Source organism: Diadema antillarum, unplaced genomic scaffold, assembly GCF_040938485.1.
Source record: "Diadema antillarum isolate AM-2024a unplaced genomic scaffold, OU_Dant_1.0 scf00000119, whole genome shotgun sequence".
NCBI classification, from domain to species: domain Eukaryota; kingdom Metazoa; phylum Echinodermata; class Echinoidea; order Diadematoida; family Diadematidae; genus Diadema; species Diadema antillarum.
The window spans coordinates 160,230-177,301 of NW_027271008.1; the positions used below are offsets into that span (position 1 = coordinate 160,230).

At 37.4% G+C, this 17,072-nt stretch overlaps 1 protein-coding gene across 1 annotated transcript in view; it reads left to right on the forward strand.

The window, feature by feature from the left end:
* LOC139720004 (uncharacterized) overlaps positions 1–17,072 on the forward strand; it is a 41,254-nt gene that overhangs the window by 3,446 nt on the left and 20,736 nt on the right. Inside the window, exons 2-3 of the mRNA XM_071631379.1 lie at positions 8,914–8,997; positions 12,149–12,286. Of these exons, the coding sequence (XP_071487480.1) occupies positions 8,914–8,997; positions 12,149–12,286 (222 nt within the window). The remainder of the gene's footprint in view (positions 1–8,913; positions 8,998–12,148; positions 12,287–17,072) is intronic.

Below are 17,072 nucleotides of genomic sequence, written 5' to 3' on the forward strand. Positions count from 1 at the left end.
CCCTAACCATTGGCAAGCTGTTTGTGTACAATGTCAACATGGCATTCTGCTGTTGGTGTTCAGGGGGTTAATACACATACTGTACATCTCTCAAACTCACGGTGGCATACACTGTTGCAGTGCACTTACATGTACATGACAGTGTCTGGTGATGCATGAGGCATCATACCTCTATGTTTTATTGAGTGAACAGGGAAGGGAGGTTGAGAGTCTTCGGGTAGGAAAGAGATTGAAATAACACAGTTGTACACAGAGAGATACAGCAGGAAAAGGGGGAGATTGGGGGGGGGGGAGAGAAGGGGGAGATGGGAGAGATGGGGGGGGGGGAAGAAAGGGAGAGCGAGAGAGTGGGTTTATGAGAGATTCTCTGTCATCTAATGGTATCATGATGGATTCGTACACATTAAGGCCCTGGTCTGGAATATTAGATTAGTAGATGGATGTGATGGATGGGTAAGGGAACAACATGTAATTGTGCATACAGAATGGTTGCAGGTTGGTAGTGGTATCATTATTTGTGCACCCTTTGCATCATAAAGGGAGAGAGGGTTGGCCTCACCCAGTGTTCAACAAAAATGAAAATATGGAAAGGTAATGTCTAGTAAGAAGAGGAAATTGAATAAATTTGGAAAGTGGCAGATGTGAATGAGAGGTAGGAAGTCTAAGTAGGACTCGGCACTTGCAGAGCTGTAAAAAAGAACAATTGGAAATTACAATTTGTAAATATATGCTGTGTTTCTAGTTTCACCCAATCTATTTGGTATTTAAAGCTTACAGGATGATAGTTTGTGACTGTTGTTATGTCTTTGCAGGAAGCATTGTAGCTTGATCACATAAAATGGGCAGTGAATGTGACAAATAAAGCTAGACTACATGTAAGTACTGTCTTTTGTTTACGCAGTGATATTTAGCTTTCATGAAAAAAAAAACAACAACAACAACAAAACCATAACATAAACTTAATAGCTACACAGTTGATACAGCTATAATGTTTAAAAAATGAGATGAACTAGCTGTACAAACATTCTACAATCATTTTTGTTGGGGGTTGTTGGGGTAGTTTAGTTTTATTTTTTATGACTTTGATTTAAGACAAATTCGTGAATGTTTGATTAAAAAAAGAGAGGTAGTGTATGCTGGATCAAATTGTGACACGCATGTGTTTCTTTAATCCAGATGTAAAGCTCATGACTACAGATTTAGCCTCCCAGCATCATCCACTTTATCTCCAAAATGTGGTGCCTTGCGGTACTCCATCACTTTGAATGTGTGTGCATGTGCCTGTGTGTACATGTACATACATAGTGTACAACAGTGACAAGTGTGTGCAGCTGTATGTGTGTATCCCAATATGAGTTCCAAAGGAAGGCATCATGCCCAGTGAAGGAGTGGGCCCCCGCATCCCACACAAGGTACACATGCCAGCGAGATAAACGTACCGATGCACGAAAGCTGCGGCAGGAGCAACGGCAAGCACATCGCACTGTACATCTCATATATAAATACATATATCGTGAGGCTCAGTGGTGAAGAAAATTAGGAATGCTTTTCCCAATATCCAAATGACCTTGCCCAGGAAATTAAGAGGAGGGTCCCGGAATGAATAAGGTATACAACAATTTGATAAACTATACAGTATGCATCTATACAGTGTTGTATACTGTACAGTATAAGTCATAAAATTTGTATGAGCCATAAGGTACATTGATGGTATTGATAGAAACTGACAATTATTCTTTACAGCCCAGTAATTTTCTGATATTTCATACCCTTTAAAAGAGCTGACATCAAATACAATCAGGATAAAGGATGTGAATGACTATATTTTTTCCTTGTTATAGTAGAAAATAACAAAAATGTTAAAGGGACTGTAGAGTACTGGTTGAGGTGACGATTCAGGTTTATAACATTCCAAAGTGAGATAATGAGAAGCCTGTTATGAAATATGAAAGAGCATGTAATTTTAAGAAGGATTCAACGTTTATTTGATGAAAATTGGTTTTCAAATGGCTGAGATACAATGTATCCAAAAAAGTGATAATAATGAAAGGTGACAGGCCACACCTTTTATTAGGATCTCTTTGTTTCACCTTATTTTTTGATATCTCAGCCATTTCAAAAGCGATTTTCATCAAATCAACTTTTGATTCCCCTTAGAATTGCATGCTCTAGTCTTTGATATCTCATAGAGTGGTTTCTGAATATCTCGCAAAACGTTAAAAGCTAAATCCTTACCTCGACCAGAACTGTACACACCCTTTAAGAGGGAAGGGATGAAAGTAACTAGCCAACAGATGTAAAACCATATTTATTTCATTGCAGCTTGTCAAACCACTCTTTCTCTTTTAAAACACTAACTACCTGTCTGTGATTGGCACAATTATTGTGTGGTAACATTTCAACATAATGTAACATGTTTGGAAACAAGCTATAATTCAATGCATGCAACATCTTCATACCCTGCACATTGTTACATCTATTGAGCTCATATACTGCAATCTGTGTAAATGAATTATATTGGTGATATTGCATGATTGTGGAACCACTTGAATTAATTAGGAATCTACCACATGACAACTAGAGCAAGCTACTGCAAATGATATATTCTGGGATGGGTTGCACAAAAAAAAACAACAACAACAACACAAAACAAAACACACACACTTCCAAATCAATATATACAAACAAACAAAACTATAAAGATATAAAATTAGTGTATTATACAACTTTGTAGGCAAAGATGATAAAGTATTGAATTGCTCTACAAGGTATTTCATATCAATTTATTGGGAGAAAAGCCTCCCCCCCCCCTGTAATGCTGTTCTTTATACAGACGAGTGTATTGTATAAGATTCAACGATTTTTTGTTCTCCTGAAGAGTGTGGATAATTGTGTATAAAGTATGGTAATTGCAATTAAGTCCTTCACAAAGTGCTCACAAAGTAATCTCTCCTGAATAAATCCATAACCTTATCTGAGCATTGCCATGTATGAGGAGATAACATTATAATCTGTCAATATTTGCTCAAATGAGACAAGAGAAACACAGATGTTGTTGCCTGGGGGGAAAAAAAAATGCTTGTGGGTCTCAGGATAGGCAAATGTCAATTAAGTTTTCTTGAGTCGTGAAATACAATACTTTAATGTTCTGAATGTTTACAAATTTCATTCAATATTCAAGTTTACTTTAATAACTTGATTGATAGTAGAAAGTATGACAAACAGAATGTTAGCAGGTTCATGAAAATTAGACATACACTGTATACAAGAATTGGTAAGTTGTTGGATTTCAAAGTATTTTTTTTTTTGTTCCATGGAAAAAGTAAATATTAATGGCAGCCACATTGATGAAGATATAGAAAAATCAATGATGTCCTTGTCTTACAAATCCCTGATTGTTGTTGTTGTTGTTTGTAGAAAAGAGTCATGAAATTCATGTCTTGGACTATGATTTACAGCTTTAACCACACACACCCTATATATATAATTACCTTTTATTGCAATTTTACAATGTTTTGATGCAAATGATTCATAAAATCAGTATTTTTCTGCTTTTTGTCAATGTCATCTTCACAAATAAAAATTTTAGTGATTCTTGTTTTTATGGAAAAAATGGAACCTTTGAAAAAAAATAATTTACCCTAGGCAGCACTGATATCAAATTAAATGACATTATAAACAAACATCATTAATCAAACCTTTGGTAATATAGCATCTCCAAGGTGTTCAGAATAATGCTGTGTCTCCATAGATTTATAGGGGAGCTCTTTTCTTCTGATGGTTATTGTCTAGGAATATGGGAGACTTGTGACATTTTAACATCATTAACTCTTATGATGCACACTATACATTTTATTTGACTGTAACCAACATTTACTGTGTCATGAAAAGGTAATGACTAACTTTAATCACTATTACTAACTTGTACTTGTACATGTAGTAGACATGTATTCTACATTGTACGTCCAGATTTTAAAACTTCTTTTATTCTACGTGATGTAGCTCCAATTCGTATTAAGTTATCTTGAATGTGAGATCTGTATGTAGAATTTGTTCTGAATATTTAAACATGTGTCTTTATAAAATCAGTACATTCATGAGTGCTACAAAGATGAAACTTTAATGATTTGATTCATTACAACCAATCAATAAGAAGCAAGCATACATCAACCACTGTAAAGACAGTACAGACAGTAAAAGGTGTGTAATGATGGACAAGCCATACTGAAAGTTTGATAGTATGAAAGGATTGTATTAATAATGAAAGAAAGGATTAAATTTATAATTCAAAAAACACAGTTCAGTCATATAAATGTTGATTATATGCTTTCAAGGTTGGTGTATATGTACAATGTGTATTGTGTATTATGTACACTATAGATCTATACCAAGCTTGTTAGCAAATCAACTGACAGTTTACATGTTTCAGTTGTATGCAAAATGATAATACCACCTAATCTCTTATCCAAGCATGAAATGAGTGCATACAATGTCGTATCATGTTGACATTACAGTTTTATGGGACTGGTGGATTATTTATTTAAAAGGAAAAAAATGCTGCACCTGTACAGCTGTATTTGATGTTTTATGTATAAATGTTTAAATCCTTTTCCAATAATTTGTACTATATCCCCCTTAGTAAAATCTGTTTCTTTCTCTTGTATGATATGATATACATGATGAATATATAATATAGAAACAAATGTATATAATGAGCATGTGTGTGTGTGTGTGTGTGTGTGTGTGTGTGTGTGTTTGTGCATGTTTGCTTGCTTGTTTTAATATTTAAACATGGAGTAAAAAGCATGTGCTTACCTTTTAGCTGGCTTTCAGGAAGGCTGTGAAGGCTTATGACAAAGTAGTCATTTATTACAAAGTTACAGCAACTATGTAGAGGTAATCAAAATGTTGAAGATATACAGATGACAAAGTGCATGGAAAATATATAAAAAGAAATCAAGATGGAACTGAAGAAAATGATTACATACAGAAATATACAAAGATTAGAAAATAATGGATACATTGTATGTCACAAACAGTGCCAATAGGTTTAAAGGTTTTGAGTGACAAAATGAAACCTTTAAACAGGACACAAGGGCCCGAATTTTCGAGGGTGGTACAAATGAAACCATGGTTTAAACCATGGACAAAAACCATGGAGCGCCAAGTGTCGCATGGAATATTTTGTTACGAAATCTGTCATTTCTGTGATGAAATGATTATTTTGTAACGAAATGGACAACATTTTGTAACTGAATGAACATTTTTTCCACGAAATGATAATTTCGTTATCAAAACGGTCATTTTGTCGACGAAATGACCAATTTCGTAACAAAATATTCCATGCGACACTTGGCGCTCCATGGTTTTTGTCCATGGTTTAAACCATGGTTTCATTTGTACCACCTTCGTGAATTCGGGCCATTGTGGAGTTACCTAATAGAATTAGACTAACTTGTCAGTGAGAACATTTTTGGCATATTTAATTGTACATTATTGCTAGCATAAAGCACTAAAATTCTTAATTTCTGTCATAAACAATGTAATATCACTTATATTGCCCTGAACAAACTTTACAGGGAGATACATGTACCATAGTTCAAAGAGTTTAGGAGTTGAATATAATGTATTATTTCTATGAAAAATTGTACATAGTTTGGGGAGAGTAATTATTTTGTTATCATTACGGAGATTATATTGCAGTTGAGATTTAAATTGAATCCTAGAAGACAATGAATTGGGGGCAAAATTATGAAGCAATTTGCAGGTGATTGTCAAAGCCTGAATGTCAAATTGCATTTTTCAATGCTTTTTCAATAACTATGGTTCTACAAAGTATATAATAATATTGCTTCTCTATTATTACATCCATCAATGTCTAGGTGTTGGCATCTTTGATGACTCAGGAGAATAGGTACAGGGAAGACAGATGTATACCATTGATTATTCCCACAGTACCCAACTGTACACGTGCAGTTTGCATTAGTGGTGCTCTTGTTCCCCCTCCCCCCCCCCCCCCATAACATGCACATGTAGGCACCCTACTTTATGTCATCCCAATGTGTGTGTGTGTGTGTGTTTGTGTTTACAGTTGTGATGTGTGTGTATGTGTAATGTGTGTATCAGCCCTTTCTGCTAAAAGTTCCCTTACACATGCTGGTATGGTGGGTACCAGCTTTTCAATTGCCACAATGACTGCCTCTGATTAATGAGGTCATAAAGAAGGTGATAATTGTTACTGTTGATGTCTTAATGAGGGGTTATAGCTCACCCCCTATTCAGACGCATGCCATTTAATACCAAAACTCAATAACAAAACGACGTATAAAGAATCATCATACAGCCGACAGACCGTTCAGACACTAATTTTGACCGTTCTTATAGATGTGCAGGTTCCCACTGCTCATGCTTTTGTAGTCATGAGTGACAGCTGTGGGGTCACCTTTCGTGCGCGCTACCATTAAGCCCCACCCAGTTATACCGTTCTATGGTCGCCATACGTTCAGACACACACAGAATGCTGATTCGTTATCGAGTTCTAGTTCGAAACAATGCTCTGACCGTCGTTTCGCTATACGTCGTTTCGTTAGTCAGCGTTCAGACGTATAAATTCATCGTATAGCTATACCGTTTTGGTATAGCTATACCATTCTCGTATAATTTTTTTGCGTCTGAATGCCCTGTAACGGTAAAATCCTCATTAAGTTTTATGGTGATACTCCCCAAACTTTTTATCTGTTAGAGAAGAGTTATGAGAACCATTCATGCTTGAAAATTTCCAACACTTAACAGGTTGATAAAGGGTATGTCATGTTTTATCAGCATGAAGTTATATGATACGGTAGTGGAGGTTTTATACTGCACTCTCAAATCTGTCCCTGTTGAGATTTATAGAATGGTAATGTGTGCAAGGTGAGTAAAGTCACCTTCATGGTATGTGTGGAAGAATGACAGACACAATGAAAGTTGGTATTCATGTCACTTTACTGAAACATGGAAAACTCCTCCTTATTAAAGAGTCTAAGGGTGCATTTGTGCCTAACTTTTTTTTTTTTTTTTTGGGGGGGGGGGGGGGGGGGGGCAACAATCAGACTTTTGAAACATGTTTAGCTCAAACCATGGTTGCATCCCGAAATGTTTTGATATAAATGGCATTTCAGAACACCAATTCAAAATGCATTTAAAGGACAAGTTCACCTTCATAAACATATGGATTGAGAAAATGCAACAATATTAGTAGAACACATCAGTGAAAGTTTGAGAAAAATTGGACAATCGATGCAAAAGTTATGAATTTTTTAAAATTTTGTGTTGGAACCGCTGGATGAGGAGACTACTACAGCTTGTGAGTCATATGCGTACAACAGTATAAAGAAAATGTAAAAGAAAATTCAACATATTTTCACTTTTTTTGCATAATAAAAGAGCACTTGACTTGCCTCTTTCTAAAGGCAGGGGGAATAATATTACCCATAACATTTGTCGGTAACGAGTCAGGGGAATGTGTACTTTTTTCAAAAGATGGAATTTTGTGAAATTCTCTTTATATTTTCCTTATATTGTTGTACGCATGTGACATCTAAGTTATTCATACACTGCAGTAGTCTTCTCATCCAGCGGGTACTGTACAAAAACTTCAAAAATTCATAATGAACGGATTATCTGATTTTCCTCAAACTTTCAATGATGTGTTCTACTAATATTGCTACATTCTCTCAATCCTTATGTTTATGAAGGTGAACTTGTCCTTTAAACAGTATGTTTTAATATGATCAGTGATTCTCTCAATTAAATGTGTGTCGTGGTGAAGCGTAAATGCAAATGATATTTCCGATTGGCGATTCTCTATGAATGATGTTGCAAGTGACATCATTGTCCAATGGCAAACAACATAAATCTTTCGTGCCATGACATTTGCTCCTGTGACAATTGCTCCCAAAAAGTATCTGCACGCTATTAAAGCCAAATGTAAATTCCACCCACAAACATAACCAAAACCCTAATCCTAATCCTCACATAAAACTAAACCTAAAACCCTAGATCACAACCCTAACCCTAACCCTAATTCCTCAGAGAAACTAAGATTGGAGCAATTGTTGCAGGAGCAAATGTCCTGTCACCGGAACCTAAATGTCCAAATCTTTCATTGAGTATTAGAGTATACAGTGTATAATTACAACGAAATGTAAACGATTCTATTTCAATTTATTTTCTTCATTAACCCGTTGAGGACGGTTTGATTATGCTACAACACGCAATTCCCATAGACACCTGCCCGAGTATACTCGGGACTTGTCCTCAACGGGTTAAAGTCAGCAGAGACATGGAACGGCTTTTAACCAAAATGTCATTCCTGTCCGGTCTAGTTGAAACTGTGTTTGCCTTCAAGCTGTTACAAATTGATGTCCTTAAAAAGTTTAAAGGGTGTTACAGTTTTGGCTGAGATGGAGCTTCAGGTTTCCAACATTTTTTTTTAATGATGATTTTTTTTTTAGATAATGAGAACCCTCCTATGAAATATGAAAGAGCATATAATCCCAAGAGCAATTCAAAGCTTATTTAATGAAAATTGGTTTTGAAATGGGTGAAATGTCCAAAACAAAGCAATCCTAATAAAAGGTGGGACTCACCTTTAGTTAATAGGATTGTTCTGTTTTACTTTGTTAGTGGATATCTCAGCCATTTCAAAACTGATTTTCATGAAATAAACTTTGAATTCCTCTTAGAATTGTGACATTTCATATAGTTGTTTCTAAGTATCTCACAAAAAAAAAAGTAAAAGCTGAATCCTCGCCTCAACCAATGATATGCCATCCCGTTAAGAAATAAAGAGAAGAATGTGAACAGACAACTGGGATTGATATATATTCTTTTCTTTTTTATCTCTCCTTCTTTGCATGATTTCCATTTCAGCTGTAGTCAGATGTATAACATACAATTTTACACAAACACCAAATCCTGCTCTTCCTGGCCTTGGCTACCACAGAACGTTGTACTGTAAGTATTCTTAACTCTTTTATTTCTATTAGCCAAAGTTTTTGTTTTGCTTTTGTTTTTGCAAATAGGATCAGTATAGCTATTTTTAGAGTGGTAAACCCAGGAAGGTTAACACGTTTTGATTCATCATGATATTTTGTTCGATACCCCAATGTTTATTTGTCATGTTACATGTATATTTTTCCTGTGTGTGTTTGTGTTATTTTAAATTGCATATTCATATTACAGCATACCATTATCAGTGTATGCAACAAAAACCAGCATGTATATTTGTATATTCCCTGGTATACATTCAGCCCTTTAATGTTTCCTGTGCAAGGTTTTGCTATCATTGTGGAACTCACTCATATCATGTGTAAAAAAACAACAAAACAGCAAATCATCCTCTTTGATATGATATCACATGTGTACAGAGGTTTTTTTTTTTTCTTTGCATTCAAGGAAGACCTGTATGATGTCATCCTTCTATCGCTCTAAATCTCAGTTTTTAACAATGCTTGAGGTTATCTTTTGTATAGCATTTTTTTTTTTTTGTAATCTACTTCACATGTCATCAGGAAAACAGGTTAGTTGGACTGGAGCAACATCTAGACTTAAAAATTCAATGTATGGATTCTCCCTCAAACTGCTGTAACCGTGATGCATTTGGATGCACTTTTCTGTGTCGTTGATAGATGTTTCATGCACAGGTAAAAGTTATACAATTGTGGCCAGCTTCATGGTCTGAATCTGAATTTCCCATAAACTTGCTTGATGATCATTTGAATGATTTCTTGGAAAATCCAGTAACTAAAACTCAAGATTAGCTTTTGAATTTCATCAGCCACTATCACACTATGAGAATTTTAACTCCAAAGACACTTAGCGAAGTTTGCTCATCTGTTCACACTGGCAGCCTAACTTCTTGAAGTTTAAGTTCTCGATAGGTTCTCAAAGTTTGGTTCAGTGGTGTGCGTGGCCAACAAAACAGAAAGCCAGCACCATCTGACAGCTTCAGAGGCACCGTAAACAGGAAGGTGACCAGTGATGTGACAGACTTCACATGATTTCAGCTGCTTGCATTCAGACTGCACAAACTTCAACTGTGTGGGTTGGGAATTTTTGAAAGACGTTTCTAAGGAAGTTTTTTTGAGAAGTTTGCGTTCAGACTTGCCAAACTTTGACAAACTTAAAGTTTCAGAAGTTTTGCCATTGTGGCCATGGCTGTTGAATGCCAAACCTGCTATTGTATGAAAGGGAAGAGAAATCTTGATGGGTTTGTGGCAAAAAAAAAAAAAAAGGTTGACAATGTTTCCCATGGTAAATGAAGGGATTTATGTTTGTATGTAACTTTGCTTTGGGCCCAAGTGGATCTACAATTAGTACTCCATTTTGTAATAGGAAAACATGATTGACGAGTTTGATAGAGTACCTTTCTCATTTTATTGAGCAGTTTGTAAATAAGAATTTCAACAGAAACAAACATTGATTACATGATAAATCTTATTTGATTGCATCTGTAATTTTCTTGTGTAATCAACACAGCTTAACTCATTACCAGTATGTATTTGCATTGTACTGATCTGATTTCAGATAATTCCAGGCAATGTACACAATCAAATGATGTGTTTTTCCATGAGCACAAGCACAAATTAGTATTTACATTCATCTATAGCATTCGATCAGCCAAAATGAGGTTGCCATTACTTTTATGTCCTACTAAGAATGTAACCACACCCTGTCTGCCACAAGCCCTGATGTCTATTTCCATCATAAGGTATTCCTTTATTTGAAAGACTGGCCATTACTGCAATAAACTGACCAAAGCATAAATGCCCATTGTGTAGCACCAAATGACCGTGAAAGGCTGCCTATATACATGTACAGGCAAGACTGAAAAGTGAAGAACGCAATAACAACTCACAAATAATTGTATACCAACTACTGAGGAGGTAAATTGTACTGTGGAGGCAAATACAGTACTCTCCGCATAATCGGGTAGGCTCGGGCAAAGCGTTTCTTACCCGATTAAGCGGAGTACCCGATTAACAGAAGAACACGTCTCATTCACATTTGACACACACAATGTGTGTGTACATGCATTGTACACTGCACCGAAAACCTACACTGTATGCTGTGCTGGCACGGCACATTATACATACCTTACACTTGCTCAGTCAGGAGCAATAATTTACACTCTTTTTATGGACAAATATGTCTTCATAAAACTCTGTGGTTGGACTATAGACTCCTCGCTAACATGGAAAATTTGACAATCATGATTTCTTAAAGTTTTGTATCTGTGATAAAATGTGGGTAGAAAGTATATTAGAAGAAAATTATTTACCCATTTATGCGGAGAGGCAACCCGATTATCAGGTAATTTTAATGTGCATTGGAACTGACTTCGACATTTCTACCCAATTAAACGGAGTACCCGTTTAAGCGATACCCGATTACACGGAGAGTACTGTACTATGAAAGTGGATTTTTTTTAATGCATTTTGCACGACATGAAACTTGTGTGAAAATAAAAACAGGCAATATTTTGTGCTTGCTATGATCGTACTATTACTGTATGCTTTGATTCTACAGAATTTGAAACACTCACACACCATCTTAACCAGGCCGAGCATGAAAAATTACTTGCGCAAAAATTTCCACTTTTACAGTAATCAAAGTTTTGAATGCACAGAAGGGAAACATATAAAAACAGAGAATGCATCACTCCTGATTACAGAGTGCAATATTCCCTACTTATACTTCTTAACCTTCCCACCATGTACACTTTACAGGGCAGTGTGTTAAAACTAAGTGTAGAAAAGAACAGGGGCTTGTTGCATAAATCTTTTTACCTGAGAAAAACTCGGGTTGATTTTTAACAGAGTTTTGTGGCAGCATCATACTAACCTGAGTATTCAGTTCTTACCAGAGTTTTCTCAGGTTAAATGTTTTATGCAACAGGCAGCAGATTTATTTGTGTGAATTTTATTGCAGAACAATCAGGTTCTTTTTTTTTTTACAGTGTTACATCTGGCCATCAATAAAAGATGAATAACTTTGTAAATTATGATGCAGGTGAATAAGATGTAGGCCACCCCATCCAATGTGAAATCATGAATTCATGTCTCTTTTCTCATTTTATCTGGACAACAATGATGACGATGTTCAGATTTGGATAGGACAGCCGCAGCGCTAGGCTGCATCATGATGGGCCTGCAGCTGTGTGGGGTGTTGACCAGCTGCCAGGCCGCCTGGACGGTCATCACTGTCCTCTTCACTGACTGTGGCACCATGTTCATGTTTGGGGGTAAGTTCCAAAACTTTTACCATAGCTGTGCTAGAACTTTGGAAACTAAGATTGACCCTAACATCAGTTGATACTAATGTTTTGTTTGTTTGTTTGTTTGTTTGTTTGTTTGTTTGTTTGTTTGTGTGTTTGTGTATTTGTCTGTTTATTTCTTAATGGAAAGATAATGCTGTATCTTTCCCAAAAAAAATTACTGTAAAATCATATAGTTGCGGCATGAAAATATTGCAAACTGGTGACAGGCAGTCAATGTGGTTTTGTGCATATAGACAGCCATTTTGGTGTTCATTTTATTTTCACAAATCTTGGCTCCTTTGAAAATTCACCGAAGTTTCATGGTGCAAATATTTGTGGTTTTACAGTTACAGGAAGCTCAAGGAACTCCTATCTTTGTTTTCAGTCCTCTGTGTGGTGCCATGGGTATCTACCTGGTATACACGAATAGATACAAGACTTCTGATGTGATTCATATCTTAAGGTTTCAAGTGTATACCATAGGACATGCTAGTTATTCCACTTGAAGTGCATTTGCAGCACTACTACTTCAACTGCTACTACTAATATACAAGTATGTAAGCAAAGGAGTAGTAGTGATAACAACAGTAAAAGAGGTAGTAAGCAGTACATAGTATATATATTTTTTGCACATATATAGGGCCTACTACTTATATAGTAGTGGAGGTAGAGATCATACTATATAAGCTATCATTTTCGCGTAAAAAGACATTTTCATGAATGAGCGGGTCATGGACATTTTTTCGCGAGATGTTGTTTTCATGAATTGACACAGAGGCTCTATGTAAGTTTACTAGTAGCCTACCTCTTGGCAATATTTTCGCATGTTGTTGAATTCACGGTCCAACAGTGATTCGAGAAATTTGGGAAAATTAAACCCTTGCGAAAATAATAGCTTATACAGTATAAGTAATGAAAGTATTACAAGACTGAGGTACAGTGTAGTAAGCAGTTAGTTTAAGTTGCAGTACAAGTAGTTACAGTTACTATCTAGTTGACATCATGTAGTGGGTAGTACCTGTACTTGTAATTGTTTTCAAGTGGTACCAATGATTGAGATCAAGTCATGGCCACAATGTGATGCCAGAAAACAGAAAGATAGGGTGCTGTGTTCAGTAAAAATTAAGACAAGTGTTGATGATGATTAGTTGGAACGCAATAACTGGTGTTGTTGCTGACATTTGGAGAAGAACATTTAGAACACAGCAAACAAACTGCGTGAGAAAAACACAAAATGATGCGACCCTGCCACTAGAATTATTCCTCCCTGAGAGTGGCGATATTAACGGCATCATCCGGTGCCCTCTGCGAGAACTCGTTCCAGGAGCCGTCGTAGACCGCCACATCCTCTTTCCCGGCGACGAAGGCGCCCAGGGTGAGCATGTTGGCGGTCACGCCCACGTTGCAGGTGGTGGTCAGGGGCTTTGAGAGGTCGATGCCCTTTGACCTGAAGATCGCTCTGATTTCCTGGGGAGGTCGGAACACTGTCGTCCCCTCCTGGAAAAGCTCCGGGAACGGGAGGTGGACGGACGTCTTGATTGTTCCCAGTCTCAGACCTGAAGAACAAGCGTGCAGTGAGAACGCTCACATATGATTTTGCAGTTAGAATGTCACTTCTTGCTGTAGTGATTTCACTTTGTTGGTTATCGTGATGAAATGTTGAAACAGGCCAACCTAACCCAGACAGTAACACTAACAACCTACTTGTACCTGCTTGCAAAGTCAGCACCAACTTTGAATGGTGGTTGGGAATGGGCTCAATAAAAGGAAAAGTTCACCTTCATAGACATGTGGGTTCAGTGAATGCAGCAATATTAGTAGAACACATCAGTGAGAGTTTGAGCAAAATCGGACAATCTGTTAAAAAGTTATGAATTTTTGAAGTTTCTGCTCAGTCACGGCTGGATGAAAAGACTACTACAGCTTGTGATGTCACATGAGTACAACGATATAAAGAAAGAATAAAGAAAATTCAACATATTTCCATTTTTCTCGCATAACAAAAGAACACTCGACTTCTCTCTTTCAGAAGGCAGGGGGAATAATATTACCCTTAACATACGTCAGTAGCAAGTCAAAGAAATGTGCACTTTATTCAAAAAGTAAAGTTTTGTGAAATTCTCTTTTTATTTTCTTTATATAGTTGTACGCATGTGACATCATACACTGCAGTAGTCTTCTCTTCCAGCAGTGACTGCCCAGATACTTAAAATATTCGTAATTTTTGAACGGATTGTCCAATTTTCCTCAAACTTTCACTGATGTGTTCTACTAATATTGCTGCATTCTCCCAATCCTTACAGAGTATGTGGAGTTGTCCTTTAAAAGTAAAAATATGCTGTAGATTCTCTCTTCCTTCACCATTTTATCATGCTCTTATCATATGTATGATACATACAGTTTGTAACATCCTCTCTTTAAGAAAGTGCCGAACCATATTGTCTTGCATATATTAGCAATATACTTTGCGAGTCTATTATTTTTTATATTTATTTATTTTTTTGCAAATCGGGACTTTCCAACAATTTTGTGAGTGGTTGAATTGACACACAAGGAGTACAATAATGAACAAGCTAGATATTAATTTTGCTCCTGTGTCCTATCACAAAAAATCATAAACCTCAGAGAGATTGACATTGATAGAAATTGGTAGTAAACATTTTTCTAGATCCATATGAAACTCACCTTTCAGTTGACTTGGTTTGGAACCATCATACCATTGTGGGGGACGAGAGTCAAGGAGCTGGAACTTTGGTTCCTTGAGGTGGTCCATTATGTCTTCGTAGGACTTGACCAGCTCCGGGTGAAACTTTGCCTCAAACTTTGCCGGTTGGGGAGCCTCCGAGAGCTGTGACGTCACGGGGTTACCCTCCTTGATCCACTGCGCCAAGCCGCCATCCAGGGCCGAGACGCGGTCGTGCCCGAAGACCCTGAACATCCACCAAACCCTGCCCATGTTCTTCACCTGGAAGACAGGATCGTTGTCGTACGTAATGACGTGGGTGTCGTTGCCGATTCCGAGGCTCCCCACGTACTCGCTGAAAACCTGCAGCGACGGGAGCATGACGCGGTATGGCGACTCCTTGTTGCGGCACTCCTCCATGTCGAAGAAGTGGCTCCCAGGAATGTGCTTCTCTGCGTGGATTTCCTTCCCAGACTTTTCCGTGGGAGTCCATGTCACATCCAAGAGACGGAAGGATGGTGAACCGGCCGCCAGTGCCTTTTTCAGCCACACAGTGCTAACCAGCGGACGAGGGATGCTAACCATAATGTCAGTTGTCTGACAAGGAAAAAAAAAAGATCACAACATCACACAGTACATGTCACTTACTTCTGCGCACATGTACTGCAAGCTTGAGCTGGACTTCTCACATACAATTGTATGATGCATACTCAGCATTTAGAGCAAACTGCGGGAGCATGAAGCAAACTTGACCCAAGTATGCCATTGGCTAGTGTTTTGGAATGAGGTCATAGGGCTGACCTGACCCCGGGAATGTGATAAGCAGATGTAACCCAACATGGGAAATAGGAAACTCAAGACCTACCTTTCGTCGTCGTCAAAGCCTTTATAAATGCTGAAGGGTTTTCCACTGACCCTGGGCTCTGTCTTGTTCAGACAATATATTCTTCTCAGCTTGTGTGCAGACCACAGTTAGTGTTGACTGATCCACTCCCCTGTTACTGCAGAACATCTCTACAGGTAGTCACAGTTGCAGTTTTTTTTTTTCTTTTTTGTGGCTGGTGCTTTTTCAATGACCTCTCCAGTGCAGACTTTTGTCAATATGCATGAATATTGCTGACATAGGTATCTTTTATGTCATTTCTATTTGCATTGGTTATAAGGCAGTCAAGCATCCATTCACCTCATCTGCTGTGTAGATAAAATTCTTTGACAATGTGTATAACACAAAGCATTTGAAAAAATGAAATATGATAGTGTTTGCCTGGCTTTTATCACTTGATTATCGGATTAGAAAGCAGTTATTCATTTCATGCAAGTTCGGTTAAATGCATTGTGTTCAGTGGACCTATCAGTGAACCTTGTACTTTGTAAAATGGTGCATCGAAACCTGTTTAATGCTCCCCTGTATCACTGACTACATGTACACGCCTGTATGCGTACAGTTGTAAATTGAGATGGCATACTCATGACCATACAAACATACACACACGCACATACAGAGACTCCAACTCTCCCATTTTTGACGGGAGATCTCCCGCCGAAAACCCATTTTTGCAAAATCTCCCGTTCTCCCGCTTATGATTTAATTTCTCCCGCCCTGGCACTGTGTCTCCCGTTGGAAAGGATTTCTCACTTATTGCTATCGTACGTTGAAAAAATAAGCCTTAGATAGCACGATAGAGCATCTAGAACCCTGGGAATTTCGCGCTTCGCACACATCAACTTGGAATCTCCCGTTTGCTAGGGGTTTCAGGCGGGAGAATCTCCAGATCAGAAGGTGCTTTGGGTTGGAGTCTCTGCACATACATACACATTTAGTTATAAAAGAAGCATTTACATATCATCATTCTTGCTCTTGTTGCTGTCTATGTAGAATTGTTCAGCAATTTTACTCTCATACCCTTTAAATTCTAAATTTTCCAAGCTGCCAACTTGCTATCAGTGGTACATGAATAAAAACATTTACCAATCCCAACTTTAGAGATTAGTTCTTATTCCATGAGTGCAATATTAAGATAAAAGTCATTATGAATTCTAAGTAAAAACATTTGTCCAAAATACAACTGTAGGGAAAAAATGAATCTG